This window comes from Panthera onca, chromosome A1, assembly GCF_046562875.1.
Source record: "Panthera onca isolate mPanOnc1 chromosome A1, mPanOnc1 haplotype 2, whole genome shotgun sequence".
In the NCBI taxonomy this organism is placed as follows: domain Eukaryota; kingdom Metazoa; phylum Chordata; class Mammalia; order Carnivora; family Felidae; genus Panthera; species Panthera onca.
In genome coordinates, this window is record NC_138339.1 from 66,856,203 (window position 1) to 66,869,577 (window position 13,375).

General features: G+C 41.4%; 1 protein-coding gene across 4 annotated transcripts in view; it reads left to right on the forward strand.

Annotated features, from left to right (window-relative positions):
• MCC (MCC regulator of Wnt signaling pathway) overlaps nt 1-13,375 on the forward strand; it is a 439,298-nt gene that overhangs the window by 317,301 nt on the left and 108,622 nt on the right. For all 4 annotated transcript variants that reach the window (XM_060635191.3, XM_060635192.3, XM_060635194.3 and 1 more), the window contains one exon: nt 7,194-7,307. In XM_060635191.3, coding sequence (XP_060491174.1) covers nt 7,194-7,307 — 114 coding nt within the window. The remainder of the gene's footprint in view (nt 1-7,193; nt 7,308-13,375) is intronic.

The following is a 13,375-nucleotide window of genomic DNA, read 5'->3' on the forward strand; positions in this document are numbered from 1 at the left end:
AAGCTTCCTTATATGGTGAGCTTCAGCAGATTCTTTCTGGACTAGTGGGCAAATAAAGTACGCAAAGCCCCAAGTGCAGAACTCAGCATGAGGTCTGGTCAGGTGGAACGTGCCAGGAACACACGCGTATAGGTGTAAACCCAGAAGAATCTTAGAGACCATCTGGTACAAGCCCTTCTCAGAGGAGTGTAAAAGCAGAGGAAGTTAAGTGATTCCCCCAAATTCACATGGAATTCAGCTGACCACCAGCCCCAAATGTCATCACTGCTGCTCAAGGGCTTGCCCTGCCACCTCCCCGTGCTTCTCCCATCCACGGAGATCCTGCCCCTGCCAATCCATGCATTTGGCCTCTGACCTCACATCCACCCACCCACATACATGCACACATACAGGCACAAGCATACGCATCCCATGAGCAAGGTTGAACAGTGACGTAATGATTTAGAAGTGCCAGCGAGGCCCATGGCAGAGATTAGAGCACAGAGTGCCTTTGCATTAGCCTCTGTTCCACTTTTTATCGGTTTTCTGCCCCACTCCATGCCTGCGTTTCCTCATTTGTCAAGAGGTAACAATACCTGTTTCCCAGCATTGTGGCAAGGATTAAATGAGATACTGCATGAAATGCACTTAGCCCAAGCGGCAGTTCCCAAGATAGAATTCTCAAAGTACGCCTAAAGATTGGCATTGGGGTTTTGACACTGCCCTTTCTTCTGCAGGGCTCTGCAGCTGATTCAGTTGGGTAATGTGTAGAAAACAGCAGAACCTGTCCAGAGCGTGTATATTCAGTAATGTTGAGTTGTGCTGGTTTCTTCCTCTTTAGCAAAGAAAACAGTTCACTAGGTGAAAGAAGTTGGCGCTACCTGTCGTCATCACTCAAACCTAAGCAAAAATGGGGTATACCTTGTATTTCGAAGGCAGGTGGCTCAATTAGGACAGAATGGTAATTCCCACCATCACGTAGCAGAAAGGAAATAGAGGTACCTTGGCAGGGAATGACTTCTAGAACACCTCAGGTAGCACCAGAGCAAGTAAGAAAGAAAGAACAGGCACAGTTTGCCCTGGATGAGCTTACCTCCCACCAATGCAGAGAAGGCCGCCTCTGCCATCACACCATTAGTGCTCCATGGTGCCTGTGTCTGGATGGAGATTCTGGAATGAATTCATTCCTCTGTCTCAGGTGTGGCTATGGAAGACTTTGGCCCCTTTGAAGACAGTGTTGTTAAAGGGTAAGCCAGAGTCCCAGAAAGATGGGTTAAAATGGCGGGTGTAGAATTTGGCAGCCTAGATTCAGGTCCTGGATGTCCTTCACCAACTGTGACTTTGGGAAAAGTACTTGTCCCTCAGCAAACGGGAAACCCTGGCTTCCCTGCAGGCCACAGAGCTTGAGTGTGATGGCGAAGATCCAGTGGGCTGATGCAGGGGAGAGTGCTGTGCAAACTGGATAGTGTGGGGACATGCTTGTTGCTGTTGCCAGTAGTAGCAAGGTGGAGAAGCACCTTACAATTGTAAATACACAGCGATGCTTCTGGAGACTCCTTTGAGTCACTGGGCTGCTGGCTTAAAAGGGCATTTTAAGAAGTGTGAAGAAGCCCTTTGTCACACAGCTAATATGTAACAGGAGAAGCATCTATCCATGTAGCCCAGGAGGAACTGTCACAAAGGCACTGCTGGCTTGTCACCCGGGCCTCTGGCGTCTGTCCTAGGCTAAGCAAGCCTGTTCTTAGAGCTAGTTGAATGATGAAATATTAGCAAAGTAATGTTTCATCCAAAAATAACAGCGATTTTGACAGTTATCTTGCAGTCAAATTTCCAGGTGGTTTAGTCTCATTTGGACACACACTATATAAAATGAATGTGAGGCAGGTCTCAAAGCAGCCTGGGGACTTAGTGCCTCATATCTCCAGAACGATGAAGTAAGTATGGATTTATATCCTTCAAGCACTAGACCCACATTTGTTTAGAAAGTGTCAAGGTCCCATCCCCACCTTGCTTAGGCCTCGGGTGAAATTTTCACAGAGATTTAAGAGCCTTGGCAGTCAGTTCCTTAAGATAAACCTTAGGACTTCAGCAGAATCAGACAAAGCAGCTATGGTCTCTCAATCCTATGCTGATACCCACAAGGAAGTAAGCTGCTCCATGACAGGACCGGCTTACTCACTCATCTGAGTGTCCTACCCACTACATTTGATGGGGCTTAGTCTGGGAAGCTTGTTGACTTGAAACTTGTTGACTTAAAACTTGGCTGGGAAAGGGGAAATGGGCCTTTGTTGAAAGCTTACCTGGTTCCAGACACAACGTGTGAGTTGTTTTTTTTTTTTAAGTTATTTATTTATTTTGAGAGAGAGAGTGTGTGTGAGAGCAGAGGAGGGGCTGAGAGAGAGGGAGAGAGAGAGTGAGAGAGAGAGAGAGAGAGAGAGAGAGAGAGAGAATGCCAAACAGGCTCCATGCTGTTAGCACAGAGCTCGACACAGGGCTCAATCTCAGTAACTGTGAGACCATGACCTCAGCCAAAATCAAGAGCTAGACGCTCAACCGACTGAGCCACCCAGGCACCACTGCGCGAGTTATTTTACGGATGCTGTCTCATTTGTCTCTATGGCAACCTTATAACAAAGCGATTAAATAAACTATCTAAAGGTAGTCCATCTACAAGTGGCATAAATGAGATTGGAATCCAGGCTTCTCTGGTTCTTTATAAATTAGGATTAGATCGACTTCATTTGCTAGAATACTTCAGCATAGTAGTGGTCTATACAACAGAAGTCTGGAGTCAACAGTCCAAAGGTGGTAGGAGCAAGTTTTGGCTCTCTGGAGTATAGACCTCATCTTTAAGGAGGAGGATGGCTGCTGGGGCTCCATCTACCACATTCATGTACCCCAAGCAGCAAGGATAGGGGAAGAAAAAAAGGGTATGACTTCTCTCAGAAAGATTTTCTCAGAACTCCCACATAATATTTTTGCTTATGTCTCACTGGTCAGAACTTTGTCATACGGCTACTCCTAGCTCCACCTGCAAGGGAGGCTGGCAACTGGGATGTTTTAGCTGAATGACAATATGACCAGCCCAAAATTAGGGTCTCGTTCCTGAGTATGAAGAGAAGAATGAATTGGGGAGGACACTAGCACAGACTCTGAACATTATGTATGTTTTTTTCTCTTTGGTTAGTGAAACATCTTTTAATGGTACTTTGTGGGTCATATGTCTGAAGCTCTAAGTCAAGGTAGAGGGCATTTCCAAACTCAGAAGACAAGTAAAGAGATCTCAAAAAATGGTATACGTGTAATTTTCCTATTACAGATATATAACAATTTTGGTTACTTTGTTAAATTTATCTTTCTAGAATTAAAACCCACTGTTAGTCCTTTTAAAAATTAGCCAGATAGGTGCACCTGGGTGGCTCAGGGTTAAACATCTGGCTTTTGAACTCAGGGTGGTGAGTTGAAGCCCCATGTTGGACTTCGAGCCGGGTGTGAAGCCTACTTAAAAAAATATACCCAAAAAGACCTCTCGGCTCCTTATTTTTTAATACTTGCCATGGCAGGACATAGGTTGTGTCATAATACTTGTAGTGTTGCTCTCAAACCCTCTAGCCTTTGAATTTGCGGGGATATCAGGAGGTCTGTCAGAATGAAGGGGAGCAAAACCCAAAAAGAAGGGAGGTCGAACCAGCTTTTGATTACTGAGTTATTGATGGGGGGTCTTCTTGTAGTGACAACTTAGCGTACCTCATGCGCAGTCATCGGGCAGTAAGGGGGTGCCGTCAGCCCGATTCTAAGCAACATGTCTGTTTTATCCACTCTGCCCCCCACTCTGTAGTTAGTTTCTGTTGAGTAACTGTCAGCAACATTAAGGAACATGTGTATGTGTACTTTGTTGTTGTTTTTAATTTTTATCTTCTATCAGAAGAGCTGGTTGATGGGGAAAGAAGATGCAGCCAGGAAGAGAAAGAACCCATCATAGTTTTTATGCTACAGCCATCATGTGCAGAATATATAGCCACAACTCTTTTGTTTCTTTAATACAAAAGCCTCTTTTATTTATTTATTTTTTTTTTTTTTAATTTTTTTTTTCAACGTTTATTTATTTTTGGGACAGAGAGAGACAGAGCATGAACGGGGGAGGGACAGAGAGAGAGGGAGACACAGAATCGGAAACAGGCTCCAGGCTCTGAGCCATCAGCCCAGAGCCTGACGCGGGGCTCGAACTCACGGACCGTGAGATCGTGACCTGGCTGAAGTCGGACGCTTAACCGACTGCGCCACCCAGGCGCCCCCAAAAGCCTCTTTTAAAAATAACACTTGGGGTGCCTGGGTGGCTCATTTGGTTGAGCTACTGACTTTGGCTCAGGTCATGATCCAGGGGTTTGTGAGTTTGAGCCTCATATCAGGGTCTCAGCTGTAGCATGGAGCTGGGTTTGGATCCTCTGTCCCCCTCTCTCTCTGCCCATCCCTCACCCATTCGTGTGTGTTCTCTCTCTCCAAAATAAACGTTAAAAAAATTAAAAAATAATACATATAAATTTAAAAAAAAACTTATTAAACAATTCTAACTAATTCTAATTCTTATTAAACAATTCTAATTCTAGCTAATATGTTAGAATGTTTATTTTTCTGTTACATTTTTTTTTCTTTTATGATCATAGGGAAATACTTTAAGTAAAGTTTTCATCCACATAAAAAATTGAAAATTACTATTACATACAACATCATATAGCGGGGAAAGGACACTGGTGGCCTTGGTGCTAGTGTTGAGTTATCCATAGGATTTTGAGTAAGCAAGTCAATCTCTGGGTTTTAGGTCCTCACCGGCAAATGTGGAATGGGAGATGTCAAGTACCCAGGGCCCTTTCCCCAAACAACTACGATTATGACCCATGAGAGAGTCTACAAAACTTATGTGGCATCTGTGGCTTCTTAATTTGGAGTTTATGGAAAGAGTCCAGAGTGTGTTATCACCATAATTAGGTGAAATACATGCATCAACCCCAAATTTATACTCTTCTCTAAGAGAAGAATCTGTCACCCGCATGGATTCTTAAGGAATTTGTGACCCAAAGAAGGTGAAGAACAACTGGTCTACTCTCATTTCATAGAGAGGCATCTTCCATCCAGGAAAACAAAGAGACTTGGCCCAGATGCACATCGTATGGATCTTCCTGACAATCTGGAGAGCTGATAGGCCCAAAGGTGTTATCTGCTCCAAGCTGGATACTGTCCCCAGTAGGGATGACCCCCTGGACCCTCTCTGCCATGTGCTTTGATGGAAATAACTACTCTGTGTGTCTCCTCATCTGGCCCAGTTTATGAAGTTAGTATGGAATGTAGAGCTTCCTTTGTCAACTTTTCCCTCCTAATTCTCCCCCAAGTCCTTCAGGTTGTCCTTCCCCCAGAAGTAGGAGGGAGATGTGGGAGAGAAGAGGCATGTCTAGGCTTATATAGTTGGGATCTTTGTTTCCACTCCTGTATTTCTTAAAGAACATTTCAGCTCCCCAAGTATTTTATCCTTCTCTCCAGAGAAGTGGTAAAGCCTCTCCCAAGACTCGACAGAATGTGTAACAGACCACAATGTCTGACGCTGAAAGAAAATTCTCAGATTGACAGTTCAGAGGCAGAGGGGGCAACCCAGCTGTCTAAGGGAGTGAATTTGAGTCCCTCTCCACCCTCCTGGAAGCAGAACAGCCTCAAAAAGATTGTACAATGGGAACACTGTGGTATTTGTGCTGAGAATTCATCACATAAAACCTTGTATCTGAAACCCAAAGTGACCTTTTTCTGGGCAGCCGTAGCCCTACACGAGAAGGCAAATACCACCAGATTGCCTGACATTTCCTTTTTTAAATTTCAAGCGTTCCTAATTTCAAATCGGCTATTGATCTGTTGGTTTGCAGCCCTGATGCAATTAAGCAAAGTCACATTCACCGCTGTTCTAGTCTAACATAAACAACTGCTTTGATAGCCCAGACTCTGCCCTGTACATCCTTGTCCCATACTCCCCCTCGCCCCCCAACAAACCTATCAGCCAACATGAAGTTGCAGAAAAGCATTTTCTAAACCTGAAATTAAAATCTTCAAAGTTGAACTGTGTACTGTTGTGCCACGTCCATCTTTAAAGATCATGTTTATTTGCTCACTCCTTTAACTCCCTCTTGGCAGAAGCTACTAAAAACCTGCAAGGAAGGAAGGTTTGTTCTGACTGCAGCTACTCACCCAAACATAGTGTAGAATTCAGCTGGGGAACAGTCTGATCTCCCCCTGGAACTGGTGATGAAGACCGATGAGAAGTAGTGACTCAAAGGGCCAAGAAGGTTGAAGGGTGTTGCTCTGGGATCAGTGTGTTGAACAGATCCTAAACAGATCTGTTTAAGCCATTGGCCTGGAAGGCCACAAAAGGCACATGTGGTAGCTGTTGGTGCAGCTGCAGCTCAGTGTTTGGGCTTGGATGTTGAGCAGATTGAGATCCCAGAAGTGCAGGGTGGTACCCCTTTGCTACTGTGCTGAAGAACATCACTTGTAGCTCCTGCTAACCTGAGGATGTTGGCTGGGGACAGAGATCTGGAGGGGTTCTTTGTCTTTTCCTAGCATCCTTATCAGCATTATAGTTCTGCTCCTACGAGAGGGTCTACTTGCCCAGAAGCAGCATCTAGTCAGTGTAGTCTGTGTGGGGGACAATGAGGAAAGATGAGCTGGCAAGGACCACTTTAAGAGGTCCTGGGGGGAAAAAAAAAGACCTCTCCCAGTTTTTCTTAATATTCAGCCCCATGGTCTGTCTGTATATGCGGCAATATGGGTGATTGAACTGCCCTATTCACCTTTCATATTTCCCAAAGGTAAAAAGCTAATTTGGTTCTCCCTTTTCTTTGCTGCTCAGGTTGAGAATCAGGTGACCCCACACCAGCTCTTAATCACATTCTCACTGAGTAACTCAGTGAAAGCCCTGAGAATGAGAAGCGTTGCTCTCTGTCCTGATTTAACCACCAAAATTAGGTCCTGCTGCCCACACATAAATCTTCTCCCTGTTACATTTAGGGTGACCATATAACCTGGCTTGCCTGGAAGACACCTGATTTAATAGCACCCATTGGAGATGATGCATTTTTTTAATATGATCGCACTAATTACAAGGAATGAAGGGAAGGAATGTTTCTGCCGAAGGATCTAACTAACCTTGTGCTCCTTTCTTTCTGTTGCCACAGCTCCACTTGGCAGCCCTGGCATCACTCAAGGGAGATATAGTGGAGCTTAATAAACGTCTGCAGCAAACAGAGCGGGAACGAGACCTTCTGGAAAAGAAATTGGCCAAGGCACAGGTAAGGGATCTGGAAAGTTTTTAGAAAACATTTGTATTTTTTATTTTAAGATAAAACACAGAGGGGCGCCTGGGTGGCTCAGTCAGTTAAGCATCTGACTCTTGATTTTGGCTCAGGTCATGACATGTCCCATTATCTTTGATTTGTTGAAACCATGGTTTCAACAAATGAAGAGCAGAATGCTTCATCTTTCCATTAACATTTTTCAAGTTCATCAATTACCTATAATCCTTGGAAATTGCCCAGGGAATTTTTAAAAATATTATTACGAAATTGTAGATTTAAACATATTTGGGTTTTATTCTGTTGTAATTATTTTCCTTACAGAAACTCAAATCATATTATCTTTGGCCAGTATGAATGTCTTGATGTTGGCTTTGAGTCTTTTGACATGAGTCTGGTAGTTACTCCAGACTCATCTAGTGCATTTTTTGTCCCAAATCTGGTAGTGACCATTCCCCAAGTAGCTCTTGTTTCTTTCTGCAGAAAATGATACTTCAGTACCACAGTCTGGGTGCAAAGGTTGTTTACTGCTTCTTGGTTAGTCATTGTTTTCAAGCTTCCTTTATTAGACACAGCCAGGGAATTCTTTATTCCTTATTTATTTATCTACATATGTATATACATATTAAGATAAAATACTTTAGGAGTTCATACTAACAGCTGCAGTTTAAATTCGGATTACAAAGGCACTTTTTTTTTTAGCTTCTTGTATGTTTATCTGTATCTCCTTCCTTTCACGCTAAGAATCCTGGTTCTTAAGGTTTCAGAGGATGATTGAATTAGAATATTCCGTAATTACTTACTTGCTTCATTCCATAGTATATATGGTTTCAGAATAGGGGCGCCTGGGTGGCTCAGTCAGTTAAGCGTCCGACTTCAGCTCAGGTCATGATCTCGCGGTCCGTGAGTTCGAGCCCCGCGTCGGGCTCTGTGCTGACCGCTCAGAGCCTGGAGCCTGTTTCAGATTCTGTGTCTCCCTCTCTCTCTGCCCCTCCCCTGTTCATGCTCTGTCTCTCTCGGTCTCAAAAATAAGTAAACGTTAAAAAATAAATTAAAAAAAAAAAAAGAATATTACTACCACTATGACAAATGTAGTTCCTGAGAAGAATTTAATTTGGTTTTTTTGTTTGTTTTTGGTTGCATTATGCTCTCTTCACTCCTCCAGTTACTTGCAGTTGTCCTCTATCCACTCTGCCTGACCATATGGCCATTGCAACTCATATTCTTCCCTTCTAGTCCTCATTTGGTCTTCGACAAGTAAATATATATTTCGTGTTTACTGTGGTCCTTATGTCAATGTTCCTCTGTTTGTTTATTGCCTGAAGCTTATTTTCTAGTAGATTCTTCAGGGAGGGCTCAGGGGAATAATCTTCACCAAGCTCTTGCTCATTAATGATGGTGCGTGTGTGCCCTTTGTACTCGAAAGGCATTTCTGCGAGATATAAAACCCTTGGCCCATCTTTTCTTGACTATGTCTCCTTATTCTTTTATTCAACACAGAGCGTTGCCCTCAAAGTCTGATGATACAGCTTTCTTTGCCTCACAAGACACTTACTCTAAACATCCATGGCATATTTTTTCTTTATTTTTTTTAAGTCCAGTAATTTTACTAGAGTAACTTTTTTTCAAAGATTTTATTTTTAGGTAATTTCTATGCACAGTGTGGGGCTGAAACTCAACTCTGAGATCAAGAGTCGTACACTCCACCAACTGAGCCAGCCACAAGCACCCCTACTAGAGTAACTTTTTTTTAACCATGGTTGTTTATTTTTTTTAATTTACATCCAAGTTAGCATATAGTATAACAATGATTTTAAGAGTAGATTCCTTAATGCCCCTTACCCATTTAGCCCATCCTCCCTCCTACAACCCCTCCAGCAACTCTGTTTGTTTTCCATATTTAAGAGTCTCTTATGTTTTGTCCCCCTCCCTGTTTTTATATTATTTTTGCTTCCCTCCCCTTATGTTCATCTGTTTTGTATCTTAAAGTCCTCATATGAGTGAAGTCATATGATATTTGTCTTTCTCTGACTAACTTCGATTAACATAATATCCTCCAGTTCCATCCATGTAGTTGCAAATGGCAAGATTTCATTCTTTTTGATTGCTGAGTACCACATCTTCTTTATCCATTCATCCATCGATGGACATTGGGGCTCTTTCCATACTTTGGCTATTGTTGATAGTGCTGCTATAAACATGGGGATGCATGTGCCCTTCGAAGCAGCATACCTGTATCCCTTGGATAAATACCTAGTAGTGCAATTGCTGGGTCATGGGGTAGTTATATTTTTAGTTTTTTGAGGAACTTCCATACTGTTTTCCAGAATGGCTGCACCAGTTTGCATTCCCACCAACAGTGCAAAAGAGATTTCTCTTTCTCCTCATCCTTGCCAACATCTGTTGTTGCTTGAGGTGTTAATGTTAGCCATTTTGACAGGTGTGAGGTGTTATCTCATTGTGGTTTTGATTTGTATTTCCTTGATGATGAGTGGTGTTGAGCATTTTTTTCATGTGTCAGTTGGCCATCTGGATGTCTTCTTTGGAGAAGTGTCTATTCATGTCTTTTGCCCATTTCTTCACTGGGTTATTTGTTTCTGGGTGGAGTTAACTCTTAATTTTAGTCATCCTGGTTTGATATTATCAGATTTTCTGTGTATTCTTTTGATTATCTCTTTTAATCTTCTAATGTCAGGGAAGTTTTAAAAATTTATAGAGTTGAATATTCTGTTCTCTTTGATTTTTTTTCTTCAAGGATGCTTATTATTTGTATGTTAGATCGTTTTTTACTGTTTTCAGTATCTCACTACCCATATCCTATCTCTCCCTTTGTACTTGTTTTTTCCTGTTGTCCATCTAATATTTGTTTTGGGACATTATATGTTGTGTTTATTCTCTCTTGTGTGCCTTCTAGTTTAGTCTTTATTCCTGAAATGCGTTTTTATTTATCTCTGATTTTTGTCTGTGTTCTGTTACTGAGTTTTTCTAATTCTGAATTACATTCTTTCATGTCTTATGTCATTTTATTTCCTTCAAGTCTTTTGGCTTATTTTGAAATAGTAGGCTATTGTTTGGGGCTTTTGAGGGTGGGGGGAGATGTTCCATTTTTGTGGTATGCTTTCATGGTATATAGGGATATTATTCTACTCTTTTTTTCTTTCTTCTTATAACTTTATATGGAATTTGACCTCACTACTTTTCCATTTTTTATTTTTATGTGAAAACTAGTTTCCTTGAACTTTTAGGAGGCAGGATTTAAGGTGGCTTTATAAGTTCACAAGGCTTAGTCTCCTGTTGTTTTCATTTTGTCAAAAATAAGGCAGACCGCTTTCTGACACTTCCTAGCTCTTTTCCCCTCACCTACTTCTATTTGGATCTATTCCTTCTTTTGTCTCTGTTACCCCATTCTGTTCAGTCCTTTTTTTTTTTTTTTTTTTTTTTTTTTTTTTTTTTTTTGAAGTTTATTATTTATTTTGAGAGAGGGAGAGGGAGAGAGAGAATCCTAAGCACGCTCTGCACTGTCAGCACAGAGCCCAGTGCAGAGCTCAATCCTGAGAACAGTGAGATCATGACCTGAGCTTAAATAAGAGTCAGGTGCTCAACTGCCTGAGTCAGTTCAATCCTGTTCAATCCTGATCCCATTGTCAGCAGTTTCTCCTCCTAGAAGCAAGTCCTGGGACCAGTCTTGCAAGTTCTCAAGGACTAGCTGCTTTAGCTCTTTCAGATCTTAGTGTGGACCCCTTCTTTATTTACTCTTGGCTCAGGCAAAAGCTTCCTAGTGTTAGCTACTGTTCTTTAGTTGGCCCTCATCACTTTCCTATGTATACTTACTGATTATTTTGGGGTTTTCCAGTTCTCAAGTTCACCAACCTTGTTGCTTCCCTCTGCTTCTGCCCACTCAGACACCTTTCCGGGCTTGTGGATAGTATGGATTTGTCCTTACTTACTTGTATTTTGTTGCTCAAGAGGATACCTTGCCTCTAAGCTTTAGTTGTGCTACATAGGTGCTCTGTTTTCACGTGGGAATTCAAGAGAGATCTAAAAACCAGGCTGCCAGTCATTGGTCTAGATGACCTATGGAAAGTTTTGAAAACTCATGTCTCATAATCATAGATGGTTTGAGTACGGAGGAAAGACCCTTTATACTTGAGATCATTTACTTCCACATTTGTCAGGCATCCCAGAGAGGTTAACTTGCTTAGTGAAGGTCAAGTGAATAGCTTAGCACCAGAGCTAAGACAAGGTCCCCAGTGTTCTTTCCTCATATAAGATGTTATTCAGATCAAAATTGTCAGTTTGTACTTAGGTGAAGACTTAAAATATTTTCCTTCTGATAGTAAAAGTAATAAAAATATGATAGGAAAAATTGGAAAGAAAGCATTGTAATGTTTCAGTAGTGGGCCCTGGTGAATTAAAACATGTTTTAATGTTTGTTTGTTTGTTTCATAAGGGTTTTTTGAGAGAGTGATTATTTTTGTATTGAAGAAAAATATAAAATAGGGTTAAGTGACCATGTTTTCTAATTTACAACCATCCAAAGTCAACTATTGTTATTAGTTCTTATCAGTGACTATTTTTTTAAGAGGAAAGAAGTTATGAAAGCCCTTAACTGGAAGCTGACATGTACTACAGCCTTGGATTTTTAAAAGATGACCAGGAGGGTATTTATTAAAATGTAAGACTACAAAGAGGGAACATCTTGTGCAGAGGATGGTAGAGGATAATGGAAAACTTTTTTCTTTGCTAGATCAAGGATTGAGTCAGCTCCCTTTTAACTTACTTATGGTTAAGATAATCTTATGTAAGAGTTTTTGGTGGCTCATGATATCATAGTGCCATTACTTGATTCTATCCTGTTTGCATTCTTACACTAAATATACTTAAAAATTATTCTCTGTTCCTTTCAATGGAGATGTCTCCCCAGTTCAGATACTGGGACCCAGAAAGAGAACATGAAAAAAAGGTCAGACTTGCCAGTCTCATATCTTTTATAAAGTTAAGATTTATGCAAGAAAAAATAAGAACAATGAAATGGCTGTGCCACGCTTCCTTTGTTATATGCCTTGGTGAGTGATTGATGTTTGAGGCTTGACCAGATTGTGGAAGAGCAAGTTCATACATACATTTATGCTCTGTGGCTTTAGTAAGTTTTACCAGCTCTCTAAATACTATGGAACCATGATTAAACTAAAATGCAAACAGTGGCTGTATTCATTAGTAATTTGCAAAAAGAGCTTCAACATCTGTTGAGTCACTATTGATGGTGACACTGGAACTAGATGAATACAAAAAGGTTTATTATACGTGGTCATAAAGTCAACCTGCCAGTAGAGTTCTAAGAATAAGGAGCTTATATCAGTGTGATGGGGAAGGCAAAGTACTTCTGTGTTTATTTTCTATTGTTGTGTAATAAGTTACCGCAAAAACTGGCTTTAAAGAACACACATTTATTAGCTCACAGCTCTGTGCATCAGAAGCTCAGGTATGGCTTAACTGGGTTCCATGCGTGTTTGTAATCAAGGTGTTGGCCAGAGCTGAATACTCATCTGAAGCCTCAACTGGAGAAGAGTCCACTCACCCATGTCCTTGGCAGAATTTATTTCTTTGTGGTTGTAGGATTCAGGACAGTTTGTTTTTTCAAAGCCATCCATGCAGAGAAAGATTCTAGAATAAGTCTGCTGATAAGACAGTCTTACATAATGTAATGGGAGTGATGTCCATCACCTTTGCCACATTGTATTAGTTAGAAGCCAGTCACTGGTCCCATGCAGGCTCAGTAAGAGGGTATCACACAAAGGAGATTCAGGGATCATAAGGGCATTTTGGAGGCTGTTCATCACAACTTCCTGGGGGGTTTGATTAACAACACCACTATTAGCTTATGCCAGTAGTGATAATCATCATACTTCTTGAGCTATATTTGTGCCAGGCGTGTGCCAAGCATTCTGCATGCTTTATCTCAGGGAGTTCTCATAGTGACCTATGGTGCAGGTACTAATAAACATGGCTGTTTTATGAATGAAAGAATTAAGGTTTAGGGAATTTGAGTATCTTGCCTGAGATTA